Source organism: Eucyclogobius newberryi, unplaced genomic scaffold, assembly GCF_026437365.1.
Source record: "Eucyclogobius newberryi isolate DKJ021-1_F unplaced genomic scaffold, fEucNew1.0.hap1 SCAF_1, whole genome shotgun sequence".
Lineage (NCBI taxonomy): Eukaryota > Metazoa > Chordata > Actinopteri > Gobiiformes > Gobiidae > Eucyclogobius > Eucyclogobius newberryi.
The window spans coordinates 30,891,164-30,914,239 of NW_027315723.1; the positions used below are offsets into that span (position 1 = coordinate 30,891,164).

At 40.9% G+C, this 23,076-nt stretch overlaps 1 protein-coding gene across 2 annotated transcripts in view; it reads right to left on the reverse strand.

The window, feature by feature from the left end:
• The window catches only part of fam184ab (family with sequence similarity 184 member Ab), a 162,497-nt gene that overhangs the window by 93,978 nt on the left and 45,443 nt on the right, over window positions 1-23,076 (reverse strand). For both annotated transcript variants that reach the window (XM_072443534.1, XM_072443526.1), the window contains exons 2-6: window positions 10,533-10,652; window positions 7,887-8,045; window positions 3,712-3,951; window positions 3,307-3,390; window positions 1,372-1,623 (exon numbers count right to left, since the gene is read on the reverse strand). In XM_072443534.1, the coding sequence (XP_072299635.1) occupies window positions 1,372-1,623; window positions 3,307-3,390; window positions 3,712-3,951; window positions 7,887-8,045; window positions 10,533-10,652 (855 nt within the window). The remainder of the gene's footprint in view (window positions 1-1,371; window positions 1,624-3,306; window positions 3,391-3,711; window positions 3,952-7,886; window positions 8,046-10,532; window positions 10,653-23,076) is intronic.

A 23,076-nucleotide genomic window follows, 5' to 3' on the forward strand; every position in this document is an offset into this window, starting at 1 on the left:
CAACCTTCTCAGCGAATCCCAACAACAAAACAGACCTACTTTACCAATTCCCCCGGAGCGCACGTCAAGCCCGACGTTCAGGCGCAGAGATAATCCTGTGAGTCGCTCCCAACGACTTTGCCCAAGTTAATGACTGCAGTACTTTTGAGAGGAGAACTCCACTTTGTACACGGGAAGTTATTTTTACTTCACACAAATTAAAGGTGCTGCAGACAGACAAGTGGGATGAAGGAGTGCAAGTTTCTCAGCACTTTTGAGGAGTAACTTATCAAACAAAAATCAAGATTGTTCAATAATGTAATACTCTTGAAGTAAGCAAATATATACAGTATTTTCTGGACTATAAGTCGCACCGGAGTATAAGTCGCACCAGCCAAAAAATGCATAATGGAGAAGAAAAAAACATATATAAGTTGCACTGGAGTATGAAATGCGGTAGTAAGTGTGAAAATAACAAATAATATCACACATAAATCGCTCCGGAGTATAAGTATATAAGTATAAGTCGCACATCGGCCAAAACTATGAAAAAAAGTGTGAATTATAGTCCGGAAAATACAGTAATAATATGACAAGTCTTCTATGACATTATTATTATGTTTTTAATCATTATTAGAAGACATACATAAAGCTCTATTTATATATTAAAGGTATTAAGTTGTCAACAAATGATTTTCCGTTCATGTACTTTGTAGAAAATATATTATAAGGCAACAAAGTGCATTTTGAAAGCCATAATTCGATTTTCTTTTTCAGTTTGGATTGTACAGAAGGAACTCTAATTGTATTTGTTCACAGCACAGGTCCACACTGGGTTCTTTCTGCCACAGATACACGAGTCAGATAATTAGATCTGAGTCAGTGACACAAAACACAATACATCCTGTATTTCTGTGTATACTTCTTGTAAACACGATCCAAGTTTTACCGCCGGCGTCGTGGGCGTACCCACCCAGCAGGGAGCGCAGAATGAGAGCTGGGTATAATATATTCTCTAATAAGATGAAAGTTATGTCAGTGTATAAAGAGCTCTGACCGCAGAAGAGGAAACTAAATGTTCTGAATAAAATGTGTTTGGCCCGCTGTGAGTCCCAGTCTAAGTGCCAGCTACAAAATGGATCAATCGCGTTACAGAAAGTATTCGCAGTACAATTCTTTGGAACGAGGGTCATATATTTTGATCTGAAGTACTAGCAGCAAACAACACAAGGGCAGGCAACAGAAACAACTCTCCCTGCTGCTTATTGTCTTATCCAGAAGACAGTTTTTTAAGAGTGTGTATAAAATATGTAGCTGAAATAGCCTCGTAAAAACACGTCCATAAAACTCCCAAATATGAGCAGTGTTTACAAGCCCCGCCCGGGCCCTCACCTTGATGGTACAATCTGCACCGCCGAGGGAAGATTGGAGTTTGTGGGACTTCTCTCGGTTTTCCCTGGCTTCGTCCGTGACCCTGGCCAGCTCCGACCTCAGCTTTCCCAACGTTTTCTGTAGCGCGGCTTCCTGGGTTTGAAATTCCCGCCGCAGCTCGGCCTCCGTGCGTTTCCAGGCCAGAAGGTTGTCTGCGGTCAGCTGCTGAGTCCTCTTCATGGCTTCAAGTTCACGTTCATAAAAGGCCTGTGCCTGTAAGGGAAGGGAGGCGGGGTTTGAATAAGGCATTTATTTATCCTTACACATGACAGACCCCAAAACTAAAGATGTACTGCTGACTTTCTTTTTAAGATAGTAAGATCATTTTGCACTAAATTCTTTTATTTCTCAAACTGTTTTGTGATTTCTGTCATTTCTTTGTGATTTGAATGCATGTTTTCCTGTTTGAATTGCCTTTTGTATGAAATGTGCTCTACAAATAAACTTGCCTTGCCTAAAAAATGTTTGCGGTTGATCGATTTGATTTGTCTGTGTCAAACATCTACCTGCATGTAATAGTCCTCTCCACCAGCTCCTACGATCTGCCCGCCTGGACACGGACCACCGACGGTGCGCTGGGGCCTGTGGCTTTACTACAGGCCCCAGTGCATTCCCCCCTTCATATAAAAGATAAGCGCATGCACTGGCTGCTTATCTAAACACACGTGTGAACACCACGGGAGCTGCTCCTGGTGTCGCCTTTAAGAAAGCCACAGCTGCACCTCTGCAAGGATCTCCCCCTCTGTTTGAGGACAAGCAGCTCTGGTCCCATACAAACTTGTCTTGGCTGAAGGCTACACTTGTTGTCAATGACTATGAGCTGTAGAGTGTGTGGGAATTGTAGTGTTTGTGTTTGTCTGCTCTTGTTGTTGTGTCTCTGTCATGTGCTGCAGAAGGGACGTGCTGCAAAAAAATGTTTTACTGAGTCTTTTACTGACTATTTTCACCTGATTAAAGCAAAAAAGTAAGTTTTTAATGGAATAAATTGCACATACACTTGTTGTAGTTGGGCCTCCTGAGCGTTTGCCATAACCTCCGAGTTATTACAGTGTATTTATGGAGCCTTTCCACCTTCAAGGCACTCAAAGCGCTTTACTAGGCAATGTGGGTGAAGTGTCTTGCCTAAATCAATCAGAGTTTATTTGTAGAGCACAAAGACACATTGACATTCCCTCTACTGCCCCCTGTGGCACCTGGTGTTCCAGCAGTCTCACATTGACAAGCGGGTAAGGCCACTTTGAAGGACGGGTGAGAACAATTGTACCTTAACCTTATGGGAATGGCATTTTCTGGCATGTTTGTAGCTACATTGCCAGTGTAACGATGAAAATATGATGCACAAACGTTCACTTCAGAACAATGTTGTGACAATGAAGAAACAAATCAGTGAAAGTTGAAGACAAAGTGTCCGACAGGGTTCAATATCATGAACCGTGCTTTTATTGAAATTTATGGGGTTTCAATGCGGCACTAAATCTGATCCTTTTTACCATTTTCCTTTTTACTGCCCCCGAACAATCTGCACATCAGCGGCTTCACTTTGAGCAAGGGCACAGGCTGGAGCCAAACAATCTAACAGTTTCCCAGAAGATTTGGCAGCGCTTCAATCACAACTTTGTCATAAAAAGGACCTTTAAAGGATCCTTTGAGCATTTACAATCAAATTTAGGCGGATAAAAATCTCTATTTTCAGTCCGGTCAATGAGCATTAATCGGTACAAAAGACAAAATGTGCAGTTTAATTTTGTTATGTAAATACAAAATAGAATAAATGAATGAAATGACAGTATTCTTGGTCATTTTGACTTCACAAATAGTTGAATGTTTAATTAACTTCAATGTTAAATGCAAAAAACTGCTGACGTTGCAACATATGTTTAGATATATGTTCAGTACCTTACTAAGTTTGGCTTCATATTCCTCCACCAGCCTTTTCTTGTCCTGTTTGAGCTCGTCAACTCGCTCTGACAAGGAATCCACCTGGAAATCAATGTTATTTTTTGATAAGTAGCGGCACATTTAGTCCAAAGATAGTATTCCATAAACTATTTAATAAGGATTGTCTTGTATAAACTTGCGGGAAACTCTGGTTGAATACTACTAATGATACTTGCAGCTTTAGAGATATGAAATAAAGTACATTTTCAATAGCTTTAGCATAAAAAAAACTTAAAAAACAATACAATAACAAAAGACCTCGACTCATTATATCCTCACAGATGATTAAGAAAGTTGACATAAACCGTAAACTCTGCTGTCCCACTTCCCCGCCGTCCTCGCTCCACTTTCCCCGTGCGTTACCTCAGCTTTGTGGAGCACCACCAGTTTCTCCTGGTCCTTGCTGTAGTTGGCGTTCTGGCTCTGGTGGCTGCGCAGGAGCTCCTGGACTTCCTGCCTGTGCTCGGTCTTCAGCTCCTCCAGCGCCACCTTCTTCTCCTGCTCGAACTGCGTCTGGGCCGAGCCGAAGGAGCGCAGCTTGTCCTCGAACGACCGCCGCATCTCCTCCACCTCCCGCGACATCGACACCACCCGCTGCGTGTGCTGGAGGGGAAGAGGCGGCAGCAGAAAGGGTTTTACGGCACGGGCGAAACATAAAAACACAGCGAGCGATTTAAGACCCTGCTGCAGAACGGTTCACCAGATAAATAGATTAAAACACAGGAAAAAAGATGATGCGATTGCTGATCTTAGGCACTGCTGGAATAATGTTTTTTTACGGTGAACATCAACACTTGAGAGCATCTTATTTTGAGAAATGTCTTTAAAAACTGCATTGTCACTGTGTAGCTGAGCATTAGCAACAGTTTGATCGCTTTCCTTGAGAACCTGACCTGGAATGTTCTGCAGCGAGACTTTAATGTAGTTTGTATTTTATTTTATGTTATCATATAATCATACTAATATCTTTAGACAAAGTTAAGAGTAGCAAATAGAGCGACTCCACAAGTCAAACTGTTTTCACTACATTTTTATAGCTTACATTGAATTTTAATATTGATGATTCAGTTTTGTGACATCCAACTGAAATCCACTTCTAATATTGGCTCATTTTAATCAGTTATTGCATATGCAGATACTGCGGTACTGCAAGCCACCAAAGTACACGTAATCAAAGTAATGCTGGAAATCAAGACAAAATGTGCCTTCATACATAAAAGATGAGGGTTTTAAATAATCCAGCAGTAAACTGTGGTTAAGTTGACTAAATTGGATTCTAGATTATTTGTGACTTTGAACGTCAAACTAAATCAATCAGTTTTCAGAGAAGGTCAGTACCAATTTGTGAGGAAAAATAATCGCACACAAGTCTACTTAATCTACAGTAAATACAGAGTGTTTAAGGATTGAGATGGATTCAGAAGGACCTCAACGATACATATTCTCAAAGCTCAGGGAAAATCACGGCAATTGATAAATAGAATGAACTTAGCTGTGTCTGTGGATTCAAAAAGTAATTTACAGATGGGAAGTTTTGTTCAACCGTTTTGCCCAAACTGTCACTGTTTAATCGCCGTTTGCTTATTCATGCCGGGCAGCGCTGGTGTTGGAGGATGTACCAGTGTGTTTGGGCCTGAGGCAGAAGGATCTTAAAGTTAATTTGATTTAAAGCGAGTGACGGATTTGCCCATTAACTACAGTTTGGCCTCAGTTGGCGTGGGTCTTCTGGATTGTGAGTTTGTTGGCACGTTCATCACTCGACAAACAGACTCGGAGATGCTGACACAGGGAGCCGCTGCCACTTGGATCTTATTTATATCTTTGAAACCGCTCGATAAACTCAAGTCAGGGGCTACTACGCAGAGCACCGTGAGGGCAGAGACCAAGGCTAATATTACACCTGCTATAGCTTTATGGCTGCACAATATGTGGGAGAGCGCTTTCTGTTACTACATAATCAGAATATTATATGTGTAAGAATTAACTGCTCACACGTTTGTGTCTCAGCATTTGAGTCTAAAACAACTGATTAATCATGGGTTAGATTGGAGACGGCTTGCCTAATTAAGAAAGTAGTAAAGCAGGCAAATAAAAGCCAGTAAACACTCCTGAGTTAACCCAAATATTCCACTAGAGGTTAATGGTTGTGTTTACATTTCTACATTGCATTTAGAGGCAGGATATCTATTGGAAAAAAGATATATCAATTGGTATTTTGGAAAATAAAAAATCAGAATATTTAGTGTACAGTTTGTATAATCAGCTTACTCAGTGGAATATACTGCCCGACTCTATAAACTCGAGTGTTACAATCCAAGGCTTTAAAACTGAACTAAAAGAACATCTGAGGAGCACCAAGTGTTGTAACCGTAAGACTTTTTAGATCCCACGCTCCAATGGAACTGGCTCTGTGTGAATGTATCTGTGTGTGGAAGAGTGTAGTAGAGTTTATTGCAAGTGTAAATAGTGTTATGTGTTGGTGTGTACTCTCTGTGTTCAACACATTGTCACGTCTGTGTCTTGTCAAATGGTTCTGGGGTGTTCTTTTCTCTGCCAGGAGACTGCAGATGTAAATTAGCCTAAGGCCGACTCTGGTATAATGCATCAAATGGTAACATTTATGTTCTAATTGTACATGATCTCCTTTTAAAATAAATAAATGGAATATGTGTTGAGGTAGATCAGGCATGTCCAAACTAAGGCCCGGGGGCCAAATGCGGCCCTCAGACCAATTTTTGTCGGCCCTCCGCCTTCCTGTTAAGTTTGTCCAAACAACAAAAAGTAGTAGTTTTTACTGTAAAATTGGAGAGATTGAAGCATTTCAATGTTTTACCAACATAATATTAATGTTCCAAGTCTTATTAAAGGTGTGGAGGTGCATCAAAACTATGTCAAATACAAAAAATCAACATTTTCAGTTTTTTTGTGACCCTCTGCTCCGTATAAGTTTCAAAATGCGGCCCTCTGTGAAAAAAGTTTGGACACCCCTGAGGTAGATAATGTTGGCAGTAGTGTGCGGTCAGGGGAATCAAGGCAAGCAATGGTTGACCAATAAAATTACACAACTATTGTCACAGCTGTATAAATTGTTCTAAAATATATCCAAATAATCCCATTTTCCCCTCACTTCTGCTGCTGAAGCTTGGCTGAACTCACTGTGTTTTTAGTGGCCTCTACAGGCTGCTGAGCATTACTGCGTGGGAAGCATGATTCTTATTTTGCTGCAGTCTGTGGCCGTGTTCAGAGGCCCGTGTTCAGAAGCCCGTGTTCAGAAGCCCTTGTTCAGACGCCTCAAACTCATGGATCTGAGCTCAAACCACACTGAATAAGCCTGTGTGGGAATCAAGGATGTTTGCTGGTTCTGCCCTTTCTGAGCATGTGCAGAAGAGAAGTGAAGCAACAGCAGCGCCAAGATTCAACAAACTGACTTAAAAACTATCTTTTAGAGACAAGTCTGTGTTTGTAGGTAAGGCTCTATTCATGTTTCTAATGATTAGACGTTAGTTAGAAATACGGGCAGTCATTTACCAAACACAGGGCGCTATCTTGTGTAATGAAGTGAGCTTATTTAATCCATCAAGCACCAATGTCAGTGGGAGTATAGCTCAGTGGAATAGGCATTTTCCCTTCACTTTTGTGTTATTCACTAAATATAGAACACCCCAAGTCTGCTTGCCCAACCATAAAAGTCACCGTATGCTACTGCCACAAGGACAGTACTTCCACTGTGACAGCCCTATAGTGAATAATGTTTTGACAATAGGCCAAATCTGAATATTGAGTATCTCATTATCTCTGCAAAAAGGATTGATTCAAAATTAAAAATGGATCAAACTTACATTGTACTCTTTAAAACAAGGTGATGATATTTTCAGCACTTTTGTGGCTAATACAAGCAGTACCATACATTAACTATTATCTATTACTAACTATTAACTAAATTGTCTCTGCCGTAAAGCTACCGTTTGTGTGTGTCTGAGCGGATGTGGCTACTAGAGCTGGGTTTCGATTCAAATTTCAAGAATCGATTCCGATTTTTACGTTTCAAAATCGATTTTTTCCGATTTTCTCAGATTCCATCCGATTTGATCCGATTTCGATCTGATTTCCGATTCGATCCGATTTTGATTCGATCCGGGGGTTAATGTTATTAAAAATGAAAAATGTATTTGAACTGTTTCCTTCACTTCATGACTGTGTAGAGAAGCAACATATTAAAACTAGTATTATATCAATATTAAACAGCAAATCTTACAAGTATTGGTAGTTACTGATACTGGAAGACTGATGAAAAGGTTAAGGGTCAATCTACCTTCAAGAAATATAATCCAGGACAATAAATGGAGGACTGCTCACACACTGCCAGTACTGAAACTGGAAGTATAAAATGTAAACTATGAGCATTTAAAAAAAAAAAAAAATCGATCTTTGGACGTACAAATCGATAATCGGTCATTAATATGCAAATCGATTAAAAATCGGAAAATCGATTTTTTTCAACCCAGCTCTAGTGGCTACGGTGCTTGTGTTGTTGTCACCTGTGCCTCGGTGCAGTGCTGCATGTCCTCCACTCTTTGTCTGTAGCTCTCAAACTCGGCCAGCGCCTGCCTCTTCATCCTGTCGTGGAGCTCCATGGACTCTTCCAAAGACTGGATCCGCCGCTTCAGGTCCAACTCGTCGCTGATCTTACTCTTGTACTGAAAGGCCAATTGAGGGCAGCAGTTAGTACTTCACAATAGTTTATTTAGCCTTATTCTACAGTGTATGGTTGTCAAAAGTCTCGATCTTGAGCAATCTAGTATAAAACCGCATGGTAACACAAAGAAAGTGCTATTGTATTGTGTCGAAATGTCAGTCTAGAGTCTAAAACCTTGACCAAAACAAAGCGCGTTTTAAATTATCGCTGTGGTGTTGAAATTGGTCTAAAGAATTAGTAGATTTCTTATCAATTTTAGCATTGTGACAAGACAACCAAGAACAATACATAAATGTGTTCCTTTTAGAGTTAGCATCTGTCTCGCAATAGCAACAAGAATCCTGGAATTACAGCTTTAAGTAAATGAATTTCCACAATACAAAGATGAATATTTTTGCCGATACATAGATAAAAACTGTGATAATACAGACGGATGAATATGAAAACGCTCTTTCTCTTGCATCATGAAAGCAGATTAAGTCCTAATACCTCTGAATACATCTAGTAATTACTCCGGGATCTGAAGCTCGCTGGGTTGCCATGGAGACTAATAATTGTCTTATTCGAGAGGTGGCGCGGCGCATATAAAGGGATTAATAATTGATATAAATCCATTTTCAATAGATTCCGACTCGTTTCGCTCCCCGGTGGAGGACGAGCCGCGTCGTCGTGGCAACCGGCTGCTCAGATCCGATCCAGTTCAACGTCAGGCCGGCGCCTTGAAGAGATGTCCAGATGATTAACAGTTTGGTGCAATGAGACTAATACTCCTGCAGCTCGGTGTAGGTCTTCTGAACGTGGTTAATCGCTCACGTAAACCAGGATTACTCGGAGACGGCTCAGATATAAGTCAGGGTTTATCGCTTTGATCCAGAGATTGAACACTCGCAGCGATATGTCATGGGAGGTGTGGTCCTGTTAGTCGAGATGGATAGGCCTCTACGGTTGAATATTTGACGGAGTGAAAGCGACCTCAAGCTGTTTTAAGGACCGTCAAAAGCAGAGAAAATAGTTCCACAGATTTAAAAATGCATCAGCGTTCAAACATTAACTCTTACTCTGGTTGTAGTGATTCAAGAAGCAACAGTTTGGAATGGATTTCACACCGCATGGCCTTCCCGTCACACCAACCTGACACAACTCCTCATAACGGGTGATTGTGAACTTAAAGAAACATCGAGTTCAACTTGTGGAACTAACAACTGGGATAAAGAGGGTTAAATATCTTGCCCAAGGACATAACAACTATTTGCACTGTTTGTAGCCGGGATTGAATTGCACAGATTTCCTTGATGAACAAAGTGTCCTTTTTACTTTTAGTCTAGCGTGTTCAATTATTTATAGATCTAAAACCATTTTGAACACTGTTATTTGTAGTGTTTGTATAGGAATGAATGGTTTGGGATCAGCACTCTCAAGACTGTAGAACAGATTTACCAATGGGCAAAAATAAAGCATCCTGAACCTGAATTATTGCTCATAATCCAATAAAGATTTTTTTTTTTGATTTTAAATAATATTACAAATATACACCTGGTATCAAACTGTGTCCAGAATGGAGATGCAACACAAAATGTATAGTATCACACTTGTCAGTTGTTTTGGAGTTTAGCAGAATAAGAATATCGAGTTTAGGGATGTTAAGATCGGTTCATCGATAATCGTGAATTTTCAGGTCACAATATTATTGTTATATTGTGACCATTTTAAACTGCTTGGGTCACATTGTCATTCAGAAAGTTGTATTTTGTTAAGCTGGTTACAAGCTTATGTTGGACTTTGGGAATGAAAGATAGAATTCACTAAATGATCAGTCTCTGTAATGGGGAAGATTCGTTAAATCGTTTGTTTTTTTTCTCACAATAATTGTAACACTAAAATGTAATATTGTGACATCCCAACCTGAGTACATTATCTATAATAAAACTATCTTAACAAGGCTGTGAAAATTAAAAGAGCAAAAACCTACAGTGTAATCTTCCAAAGAATGTGGAAGTAAACCCGCATTCCAAAAGAGGAATAAAGTGATATTTCTAAACTTTTATAGTCAATTTTACACCCATTTGCATTTTGTGTGATGCTTCTATTAATACTGACTGAGTAACATCGGTTAAATAAAAAAAATGTCAAGATATTAATTTCATGTAGATTTTGCCCACCACTGACGAGTCCAGAGCAGACCCCGGCATTGTTCTGTCATAAATAACTGTACCGCATTGTTTGGCAGTAATTGCATAGGTAATAAATAGCAGTCATGACACTGAATTAATGCAGTGCTCCCCACAGCAGCCTCTCACCACATTTTCAACCCACAAACCTGGACGATATTAATCATGCGCGGTGTGTTAATCCTTCCGACGGACTCGCCCCAGGAAGCAGCCAAACAATTACTGCTTACGAATCACAGCCACTTCCCCTTCTGTCTCGATGAACAATGGTCAAATCGGTTTCTACATATGATCAGATGTGAATATTTGTTTCAAAAGACCTGCATTATCTTCTCTCGGGTCTCTGAAAGGATCTGCTGAACCTCTTCTTCGTGAGCCTCCTTCAGTGTCGCGATGGCCGCCTCGTGCTCGTCGTTTTTCGTGTTGAGTGCATAGATAACCTGAAACACACAAAGGCGGAGATTTTTTTTAATACCAAGACGAAAAAAACAACATCTAGACAGCTATAAATCACACAAGGTATCCAGTCTTATAATGAATATTTAAGCATCTCATCAATTGGAATAATGTTAATGGTCGTCAATAGTAGTAGTAGTACAAAAAATACTCATTGTCCTGGAGTGCCTTAACTTAAGACAAAGGGATTAGTTTAGCATAATACAATTGTCCGTAACATTGTTTGAGAAAGTGCTACAGGTTTAGTTTGAAACTTTGCAGAGTTGCTCCCCAAACGAACACATTTGACACCAATGTGGGCCTTACGCTTTGTTGGCGTAACTGGTAAATGAGCAGTAACGAGCAGCAATACTCCCAGTCTTATAGGTAAAAGACTATGAAGTATTTTTGTACAGTGGGAGGAATCAAGGACAACTACAAGACATTTTAGCAGGATAATATCATCCACAACCATCTTGCTCTCTCCCGCTGGAAAAAACAAAACAAAAGTATCAACAAAAACGTCATCATATTGTGGTGATAAAATTAAACACAGCTAATTTCATTGCCATCATCAATTATTTCACGATTTTCTGCGAGCCAAGATCAACATTACACTTAAGCTAGCTTTACGTTGCCTTTAAGATGAAACATTAAATCATCTTCTGAAAGTTCACGGTCATAAGCTAAGTTTCCATGCAGAGGTTCAAAGTCATACTGTGGAATGTTCTAATCTTTGTAGGCCTGCAGCTATCGATCATTTTAGTAGTTGAGTAATGCATTGATGCTTTCTTCAATTAATCGAGTAATCGATTCATTTTTTGTACATTGGGTAAACCATTTAGAAGCAGAACAGAAAATGACAGGGCGAAGACACAGAGGCTGAAGTGAACGGCACACGGAGCTAATGCTGCAAAGTGACTGCAGAGTTACAGCTCAAAACACTGCTCATTCACACAGCAAAACTCTTTGCTGTGTCTTCGCTTCCCAGTCACGCTCAGGAGTTTAAAACACGCCGCTCTCTCCTCTGTTGTGCTTTAGTTGCATCAGATCCGCGCGGAACAAGCTCCGTGTGAAACGAGCGCGCTACAGGACGTTCTGTTCGCCTCAGATGCACGTGTTTGTAATTAAAAATGTAAATTAAACGAAACATTGGGGCAATAAAATAATTTATCAAAGCTTTTTTATAATTAAATTACTTGATTTACTCGATTAATCGTCCACGGAAACAAGCGGAAGCCCCGCCATACGCCTGAAAAGTGTTGCTCGGGGCACAATGGAGCAAGGCTGACCGACATAGAGGCAGTGCACAGGGACAATCATTCACAGACCTCACAATCGTCCAGCAGCATTGCATATAAAAGTGAAGTGTTTGTCCTTTCTCTCTGTATAAGATGATTAATTAAAAGAGGTTATTTGAATCCGGCTTCGATTAGCGCACAAATAACTGTATAGGATTGATTAACGATAAGCCGCAGATCATCTTATCAAGTATTATCGAGAAAGCATCGCCCATTTGCCCCACGGCCGTGAATCAGAAATAGAAGTTGTGTTTTGCTGGGGATAAAAATATATATACAAGCTAACTGTTGTGCATGGGATTGACCTTTAAATCTGCAACCAAAAATACACGCAGTCGTCCGTGGCGCTCTAATCTGACGCGCAGTGATCCAGGCTGAGAGGCAGAAAGAGCAATTTGCATGAAAAACCGAGAGACCCAGTTCCCCCGGTGCGCTCCCCGTCCCTTCTCAAACAAAGACGAACGGGTTCTTTTTATTTTTCAATAATTCAGAGCATCGAACTGCGCCGGCGCTACAGGGCTTTTGTTTGCCTTAGACCAAAGTCCGACATCAGAACAAGAAAAGACAGTGAATACAGAATAGTCTAGGAGGGAAGAGGAGCGCTATGAAAGGATGGCATCCAGTTATAATGCCCCGCAGCAAGAAGAAAGCTTTGGACTGACAAGCTCCTCTCTGACGGCCGCATAGCTTCTGCCATAAGGACCAAACACTGAGTGAAAAGAAAATAATAAGCAGCTTGTAATTCTGGTGCAATGTGGCTGAGACAATGTAAAGCTAATATACAGTACAGACAGTGTAGTGGTGTGAAACCGGGGAGGGAAGCATCTTCTAGGGCTGCAGTGGTTCATTGTAAAAAAGGACTAGTCGACTATTAAATATACTGTATTTTGATACCTGGTACAATACATCCCTCCTGTTAAGGTTAATGTACTGCACTGTCTCAAAAAACTATAACATATTATTGAAATCATTAGTTAGATAGATAGAAAGATAGGTAGGTGGAAAGACATATACGTAGAAAGATAGGTAGGTAGTAATCCAGAAGAAAATTGCAGTGCAGTTTGTTGCTCACATTCACACATCACATACATAAAGAAACAAGTCCTCAGCTCTCTGGAGGATACAAACACCAACACACACGAAAAGACCTTTCAAGACAAAGACTGTGGCATTACTAAGTTAAAACTGTCAAACTGAAATATTCTCTAACATCAGCGGACAAAGGATGTGCAGAGGTGACAGGGTGTGGCCGTCCTCAGAGAGCCTTTGAGGAGAGACAGATCCTGATTCTGTGGGTGGAACACTGCACCTGCACCAGAACACTGCACCTGCACCAGAATACTGCACCTGCACCAGAACACTGCACCTGCACCAGAACACTGCACCTGCACCAGAACACTGCACCTGCACCAGAACACTGCACCTGCACCAGAACACTGCACCTGCACCAGAACACTGCACCTGCACCAGAACACTGCACCTGCACCAGAATACTGCACCTGCACCAGAATACTGCACCTGCACCAGAACACTGCACCTGCACCAGAACACTGCACCTGCACCAGAACACTGCACCTGCACCAGAATACTGCACCTGCACCAGAACACTGCACCTGCACCAGAACACTGCACCTGCACCAGAACACTGCACCTGCACCAGAACACTGCACCTGCACCAGAACACTGCACCTGCACCAGAATACTGCACCTGCACCAGAATACTGCACCTGCACCAGAACACTGCACCTGCACCAGAACACTGCACCTGCACCAGAACACTGCACCTGCACCAGAATACTGCACCTGCACCAGAACACTGCACCTGCACCAGAACACTGCACCTGCACCAGAACACTGCACCTGCACCAGAATACTGCACCTGCACCAGAACACTGCACCTGCACCAGAACACTGCACCTGCACCTGTCAGAGCTGTACCTGTTGTACATATAAATTACAGTTATCTACCAATTGAGAAGGTATTCGTAAGAAAATGTTGAAAAATCTGTAGAAAATGACAGGAAGTAACATCCCATTAGGGACACTCATTCCAGTTTATTGAATTATGCTTAGAATTAGAACTTTTTTGACATTCTGAACATAATTCAACAAAATAAAGTCGCTCTCTTGTATTTTTATTTATCCCCAAAAAATTATTGTTACATTAGGCGAGTTTTTGCCCATTGTTTGCAAGGTAATTTCCGAGTGTGATGTCAGATATTACAAACAGGAAGTTAAATTATAAATCTAAAACATGTGCTATTCTGTGATAAGATTTTTATAATTTTTTAGAAAAAATCTAAATAATTTATCTTAACTGCATTTTAATTCAATGAGTCGTCCAACCTGTCAGAGGGGCACTTTTATTCAAATTCTAAATTCAAGTATCATAAAGTATTAAGCTGGTTTATTTAATTACAAGATTTTTGTCATTGTCAAGTATGTATGGATCAAGATCAATTTATGACAAGTCACAAGGCCGGCGCAGTAAAATGTTGTCATTTTTGCTGACACTCCCCCTTGTGCCATGTCCCCACAGACACAGGTTTTCACATCAGCGTATTAAAGACGGAAAATGTGTAACTGCACAAGCGGTCCGCACGGAAATGAGCAGAATATTCTATCATTTAGCTAAGATTGTCTGCAGCCGCATGAACCACACATGGACTATAAATACTGCCAGCATCATCTCCACTGCACGCCGAGCAGCTCGTTTCTGTGCAGAATTTAAATGCGGGAAGAATAAGCCAAGCTTCATGCATCAGTTTCATGGACGTCATTTTGACTTTTGAGCATTTAGTTTGAAAGTGTTATTAATAGACATTCTTCCCTGTACTTATTTCATTAGGGCTGGGAGATATCTTAATATGTCTAGCATTTAGCAAGAATTTATTTGTCTATTGGGGTAGTGTTTGTTTTTGTTTAGTGCAGGCCAATTTTACTTTTCCATCTAAGCAATTTAGCATTTATTCACCTTAATATAAGTTTGCCAGTGTCCACCACTCACATACTACTGTGAGTGACAGCGTCGCCATGGATACTGAGGAGAAAGGAGCAGCCTGAGCTGCAGCTTTATCTCTCCTCAAGGGAGACGCAGACTGTGACTATAGAGGAGTAAACATCCCTGTAGACTCACAGGACACATGTATGCAGCTCTTGTAGCAAAGACTGGACTCTTCCCAACAAGACTATGTGGACCATCAACAACCAGCATCTTTCACAATAAAAGACATAAGGCTTGTCAAAGACACTTATAATGCAACAGAGGGTCATGAGGCGCAAGGTTTTAGTTGGCACAAAATGTAATGTAGGTCGATTAAAAATAAATAAATAAATACACAAGCATCTTATTTCCAATTTGATTGAAACAGTTTGTTGTTGTGGGCTTTTCCATCCCCTGACAATGGCATCAAGTGTGCGCCTGTGTGTGATGTTTCCCTCCTTTCCTTTATGTCGATCTCATCTCGTCCTGGGAGGAGTTTGCATAAATGACAGTGTAAGCAGACGGATCAATAGGACGACAGCCAAATGCCACAAATTTCCTCTGTTGGCTTGGAGAAAGTCACAGCCCAGAAACTGTGAGACTGAGCTGCACCGCCAACTCTGCTAGAGGACAGCTCAGGACGCCGCCAACAAGAGAGAACACACTCGACATGTTTCACAAATTTGACTTGAACTTCTAACTATTGTTGGATAAAAATATATATATTTAAAAACATAAATAGGCCACTTATGGTGGTTATATTGTACATCAAATGTAAACTTTAAAGGAAATATAGATAAACTGATGTTTATACAACAGCAAATTATAATGTACAAAAGTAAAGCTGTCATAAGTTATGCATAAAATGCTAATCGATTGTGATGAGTTCATAGATTCCAACACAATGAACTCTAAGAAATCTGTTCACAACTGAAACATGACCTGTGTCTGAAACTTTGCCTATGGTAATTGTGCTACACTAATATATAGTTTTTTTTTAGTCATTTCGAGCTTTTAGCGCCTACATTGATGAACGTCTTTGCCAGTTATATAAAGTTATGTAATGTCATGGAAAAGCCGTTCAAAGTCACAAGATCTGCTCTGACTGCCCGGGAGGCAAAGTACAAAGAGTAAACACTCTTTGCTTTAGCCACAATTTATATTGATATTTCTGATACTTTCTGTCGTACGTTGATTCATGCAAACGTACTGTAAAGACCAGGACACATTGGTCCTTGCATCAAGACCAATGTGTCAATGCATTGCTTGCCTGACCCGCCAGCCCCTCCCACATTCTGTTCAAAAGTAGTCTGTCAAAACGTGTTGGAAATGGCTGGTCAGGCAAGTGCATTGCAGCATCTATTGCTATTTTAGTTTATGACCGCTTGAAATCAATGACAGATGATGTTCTCATTTGTTTACAACCATTGACTGACTTGATTACAGTCCAGTGGCACTTTTCTGCCAAATATACTTGATTATTAGTCATAGTAAATTGTGATTATCCGCTTTTACAAATCTATGCAAAATCTTTTAAAATTAGTGATTGATGAAGAGAGAAAAAATCCCACCCAAAGCATCTGAACTTAGTCCAAGCATAGTATCTAAATACTAGATTTCTGGGTAATATAGTTAATTGGGATTTTTATTCCGATAAAACACCTAGATGTGCACCAAACATGTTTACACACAACTACAGTCATTGAATGTTCAAATTAGAAGTCTGTTCCATTATGGATAAGATACAGTAGTGCTGAAGTGACAGGTGTGAGGCTTTAGTCACAGAACAAAACACTTTGATCGCTGCTTCAACCAAATATGCTGTTTCAAGTTCCCTTCAAAGAGAAGTCGTTACTTTAAATTCATTATAAGCACTTTTTACACATTCAGAAGCCTTGATCTCGACAGTCTGTTTTTGGTGGCACTTTGTTACACTGTTAGCAAAAACAAACCAAAAAACACACACAAAAACGTAGGCTGCAGTATGACACATTCCTGCAGACAAATATGCACTTAAAGGCTCAATGGACGATTTTTCGGCGATTTGAGAACGCAGGCGGAAGTGCGCATGCGCCCTCCCCCGTGCGGACCGTTACAACACACACGTGCGTTTGTTTATTAGCGCAACGGAGCGCATCGCATCTCTCGTCTCCCGTAGATTTCTGTCCACTTCTGCGTCAGCTCGAACTGTCTTGCTCCGTCTTCATTTTGCCCCGTACACTGAGGGAACTATATTATGATAGATCCATGCGCTTAGGCACGCGGAAACGTGGGGACGAACCGCACGCGGCTGGAGGTGAGCGGTAGGTGCGTTTTATGATTGATACGTGGCAGGACAAATGATTTATCCACGCCACGAGGATTCGCTGAAAAAAATCGTCCATACCACCTTTAAAGCCCTTTTGACACGACTGGAAATCAGACCTCCGCACTGACCCTATCTCGCAACGGCAATGTGGTCCAGGCAAGAGGAATCTGAAACTTCAATCAAAACTAGTGACTTTTTTTTCCATTAAGGCAAATCACGTACATTTTGTAGCTTTTAAAACCTCTGTCTCTTAATAACCGGCACAGAATTAAGGCCGACGAAATCTCTTTAGAACCGCTCTGATTCCCGAGACAAAGATCAAGATTTAACCGAGGACAAAAGCTTGGCAACCATAGATGAAACAAGAGTCCTTTTTTGTCAAACAGAGCGTACAACCTCAAAGACTAATGACTGAAAGCCTCTAACGCGCTTCGGTCTGCCTCGTCCCCCCCTTGAACAGCAGCCGACACACACGCATTGTCTGCTAAAAGGTCTTTCCGTTTTGTGATGGGACTTTGAAGGCAACCACGACGATAATGGCAAGCATTTCCCTGCTTTTACAGCCGCCATCAACCATTTCGCAGCCAGTGGCAATGGGCCTTTGTCTTGTTAGCGCTGCATTGGGAAGTCCATAAAAGGAACTAAATCTGGCTGTGGAAAAATTACGGCAAAAGACAGACGGGAACACGGCGCGTAATGTAAGAGCTGATATTGCATTGATTTTCCCACTCCGGGGGATAAAGGCGAGTCAAAGGGAAACAAGACGACCATATTTAATTGCAGAAACCGTTATTGGCATGTCCACTGTATTAGGTTCAGTCCACTGCAGAAAATAATCAGTCGAGTGGAAAGCCAGTTTAACAGGCAATTTCCAGCGTCACTATAACAATTATTGTCCGTGACCTTTAGTCTTTTTAGCTGCTGCATTAAACCGGCTTAGCTTGAATCAGTAACTAGTGCAAGATAAATGATCTGTAAAAATACGCTGTCCGTGTGTGGGTTCACTGGGAGGTAAATAGTAATTATAGTGGTAAATAAGAAGGGGAGGAAAGGCTTTATCCACCAGACAGAAAGAAACAGGGGCAGGACGCGATGAAAACATGATCATTTAAGTAATAAACAACTCTATAGGCGGGCAAAATATCGACATTTCGATACATCAAAATATTGTGAATGTTGTTTTGATGCTATAAAAAGAGCTGATTAGAAGTTCAAATTAAACGCTGGGATGTGAACTTCAGAATGAGGGTATAAGTTGAAATATATTGCCCTAAATGGTCAATTTACAAATATTGCATACTTTGAAACATTGAATAAGAGGTTAACAACACTTTCATAAGCCAATGACAAAGCTAACCTAAGATCATAATGTGTTTTGTTCATTCAGCTTGACATAAACCAGTGAATGAATATAATTAAAAAACATTTTATGCCATATCACTTGATCAATTTAGTAGGTTTTTAATTAGGCACATACACATACGTTGCTGAAATCAGCTGTAGTCCCTTTAACATTAAGTCCAAACTGTTCCTTTTGTCCAACGCATGTATGTTCTGCTCAACCTGTCAATCATAAAGTCAATTTAATATCTAATATATAATACAAATAACTTCATCCTTTTCCACTTTTTTCAGGTCTGGCGTGCACTCCAGGCAGCGCGCCATCTCATTCCTCCTTCCCTAATATTATGCATTTAGCCAGCGTGAGTAACGGAGCAGGGAGAGAGATAGGAAGTCTAATTACGTTAATTAAAATTCTTGGCCGGGATCTGCTAACAGTAAGGTGCACCTTAATCTGTGGGCTAATTATGGGATGTTGGGTGGTGGGAGTACTGGCGGAGAGGAGTGTGTGCAAACTTTTGGCCTTCCGCAGATGCAAAGAGTCGGTGTGCGTGGGTCTGTGGCCGTCACTACAGCGAGAGCAGACAGTGGTGGGTAAATGGATGATGATAATGAAAGCAGTGGGTTGTCTGAATCTGCGCCGTCAGCTGAGTGCAGGGAGCTGATGAAGCGAGACGCAGCCCAGTATGTTTTTGGAGAAAGCTTTTAATGCAAATGCCTTGTTTTGTTCACTGTTGAATACATCTGATGAGAACTTGGTTATGGAGAGGATAAGCCAGAAAGGATTTGTAGAACAAGAAAAGCTAAACACTAAACTGAAATGTACTTTTCACATTTTATAGCGACAATCAAATCAAGCCGTGAAACAGTTTTGTTTTTTTAAATGAAAAACAGCGACCAGGTCTAGACTTTTCAACTTGAAGAGTAGAAAATGCCCAAAACAAAACCTAGATTAGCAAAAATGTCCCTAATTTGGAATTTTAGCTTTGTCTCTCAGGGTTACGTGAACACTATTATCTCAAAAATATAATCATAAATCAGCAAAAGACAAAATTATGGGTACAATCAACTAAAGAAATCAACTAAAGCCATACTCTGCAGGAATTAGTAGACTAAAAGGAAGCGACGATTGCTCGACATTAAGAATTTACCTAATACAACCTGATGAGAGACCCAAAATGTATACAAAATATCATACAATTTGCATTCAAAAAAGCACCAAGTACTGCAAAAAAAATTGAAAAGCGAATCAGTCACTCAATCAAAAACAGCTTTCTCAACCTGTGTCTTTCCCTTCCAGTTGTTGTCCATAATTGTTTATAACCCTAATCCAATAATTAATCAACTAATATAAAATGTAACTTAACCGACTAAACGACCAAACGCTTACAGACCAAGTACAAACCAGACCATCATTCTGATTTCCATTCGGAATCAGAATCTAGGTTTCAGACTGCTGTTCTATTTGCACCAATCACACCGTTTAATGCAGCGTCGAGTCAGTGAAAACGCCGCTTTAAGATCGGTGAAGTCTCAAGATAAGAGAGAGACATTCAGCAAACGGCCCCCAGTGCATAGCTAGGATTGCAGCGTCTCAGCGTTGCCGGGACTTATTGTCACATTAAAAATCAAACCAACCCGGGGCCCTATGTAAAAAGAGCCCCCCCAAGTGCTATTTCTGTAGTCACATCATCACACAGATGGAAAAACAAAATGCGAGTCAGGCCCAATCTGAGAAATGTGATTCATATTCCCTGTGAAAAGATAAAGCCCAGTCCCACTGAAACTAGTCTGAAACTTGCTGTGCTAAATGTCAGATCCTTATGTAACAAATCTCTCTTAATTAATAATTTTATTTCTTCTTATAATCTTGATTTTATGTTTTTAACTGAAACATGGCTTGACAAAAACACAGGAAATGTAGTTCTGATAGAATCTGCTCCACCCAACTTTAAGTTTGAATCTGAAACACAAGAAAACAAAAAAGGGGGTGGAGTCTGTGCTGTCTTTAGAGATGAAATAATTACCCGCAGGTTGTCTTTTGGGGTGTTTTCATCATTTGAGTGTGTATCCTTTAAAATGGAGCTAAAACGGTCTCCATCCATTCTCTTCATTGTTTTATACAGGCCTCCCCAGCACTGCCAAAGTTTTATTGATGATTTTACTGAGATGCTTTCAGTCATATGCACAGACTTGGATGGTTTGGTCATTACAGGTGATTTCAACGTGCATGTTGATAATTTTTGTGACAGAAACGCTAAAGAGCTTGATGCTGTCCTTGAAACCTTCAGTCTTACTCAGCATGTGAGAGGCCCCACCCACAGCAAAGGACACACTCTAGATCTCATAATTACAAAGGGGGTAAATATTTCAAATGTTAATGTGATCGATGTTGCTCTGTCTGATCATTTCCGTGTCTTCTTTGACCTGTCTGTTTCTCCCCAACCTCCGGTTGGTCCTGCAGTTGTTCAGAAGAGACACATAAGTGATGGCACAGGTGCACTGTTTATGGAAATGATAAACTTTGAAAATGTCTCATGTTCTAATGTAAATGATTTGTTGAACTCTGTTACATCTAGTGTTTTGAATGTTCTGGACACCATCGCCCCTATAAAGGCTAAAATGGTTAAAAATAAGCAGAAGGCACCGTGGAGAAATGATGATTCGGTCAGGGCACAGAAAAGGGAGTGCCGCAGGGCCGAACGGAAATGGCGCAAGTCAAAGCTCCAGGTTCAAAAATAGATTTACAAAGAAAAGCTGAACATGTACAACCTAATCTTATGTAGAACTAGGGAAAGATATTTTTCTGAAATAATTGGAAGCTGCAGTAACAACTCGCGTGTCCTGTTTGCCACAGTAAACAGATTAACAAACCCTCCAGCTCAGCTGCCGTTAGAACTCATTTCCACATCCAAGTGTAATGAGTTTGCATTATTCTTTAATGACAAAGTTCAGGGCATTAAAAATGCTATAAATCCCACAATGCAAAAAATTACCCTAAAACCACCAAGACACTTAGAGCTAACTCACTTTGCACCAGTAACTGACAAAACTGTCCATGAGATCATCACCAGTCTGAGTTCATCTACATGCTGCCTTGATGTGTTACCCACCAGATTTCTAAAGTCTGTGCTGAACAGTTTGTTAGCACCATTCACTCACATAGTTAACATGTCGCTTCAATCTGGAACATTCCCAATGTCTTTGAAAACTGCGGTCATAAAGCCTCTCCTAAAGAAGAGCAGTCTTGATGCCGCAGTACTGAGTCATTACCGGCCCATCTCTAATCTGCCATTTTTGGGCAAAGTCCTTGAAAAGGTTGTTTACCAACAGCTCACAGATTTCCTCTTAATAAACAACTCATTTGATGTTTTTCAGTCAGATTTTAGACCTCATCACAGCACTGAGACTGCTCTTGTCAAGGTGACAAATGACATCCGCCTGAACACTGACACGGGCAAAGCCTCAGTCTTAATTCTGTTAGATCTGAGTGCTGCTTTTGACACTGTCGATCATGGGATCCTCTTACAGAGACTAGAGGACTGGGTGGGCATCACTGGCACTGCCCTAAACTGGTTAAGGTCCTATCTGGAAGACAGGAAGTACTTTTTGAAATTGGTAGCTGTGTCTCAGACCACATGACCCTGACCTGTGGAGTGCCCCAAGGGTCAGTCCTGGGTCCCCTTCTGTTCAACCTCTACATGCTGCCGTTAGGTCAGTTGATACGCAGTGAAAATGTGTCCTATCACAATTATGCAGACGACACTCAGATCTATGTTTCACTATCGGCAGGTGACTCTGGACCAGTAGATTCACTCTGTCACTGCATCCAACAGATCAGTTTGTGGATGCAAAACAACTTTCTCCAGCTGAACTCAGACAAGACTGAAATAATCGTTTTTGGCCCACAGAAACAAAGAGAAAGTGTTACCGGTCACCTCCAGAGTCTCGCTCTAAAACCTACAAACCAAATTAGAAATCTGGGGGTAATAATGGACTCAGACTTGAACTTTAATAGCCACGTCAAATCAATAACATCAGCAGCTTTTTACCATCTAAAAAACATTGCCAAAATCAAAAATATAGTGTCAAAACCAGATTTAGAGAGACTTATCCATGCGTTTGTCTCCAGTAGATTAGACTACTGTAACGGCCTGCTCACTGGCCTCTCCAAACGAGTTGTAAAACAGCTGCAGTACATCCAGAACGCTGCTGCTCGGGTCCTGACTAGAACCAGGAAGTATGATCACATTAGTCCTGTTCTCAGGTCTCTGCACTGCCCCCTGTGGCTCAGAGAATAGACTTTAAAGCAGCTCTGCTTGTGTACAAGTCTCTCCATGGCCTAGCACCAAAGTACATCTTGGATATGTTAGTGCCATATGAACCATCTCGGACTCTGAGGACCTCAGGGACCGGCCTCCTGCTGGTGCCCAGAGTCAGGACAAAACATGGGGAATCAGCGTTTCAGTTTTATGCAGCTAAAATCTGGAACAGTC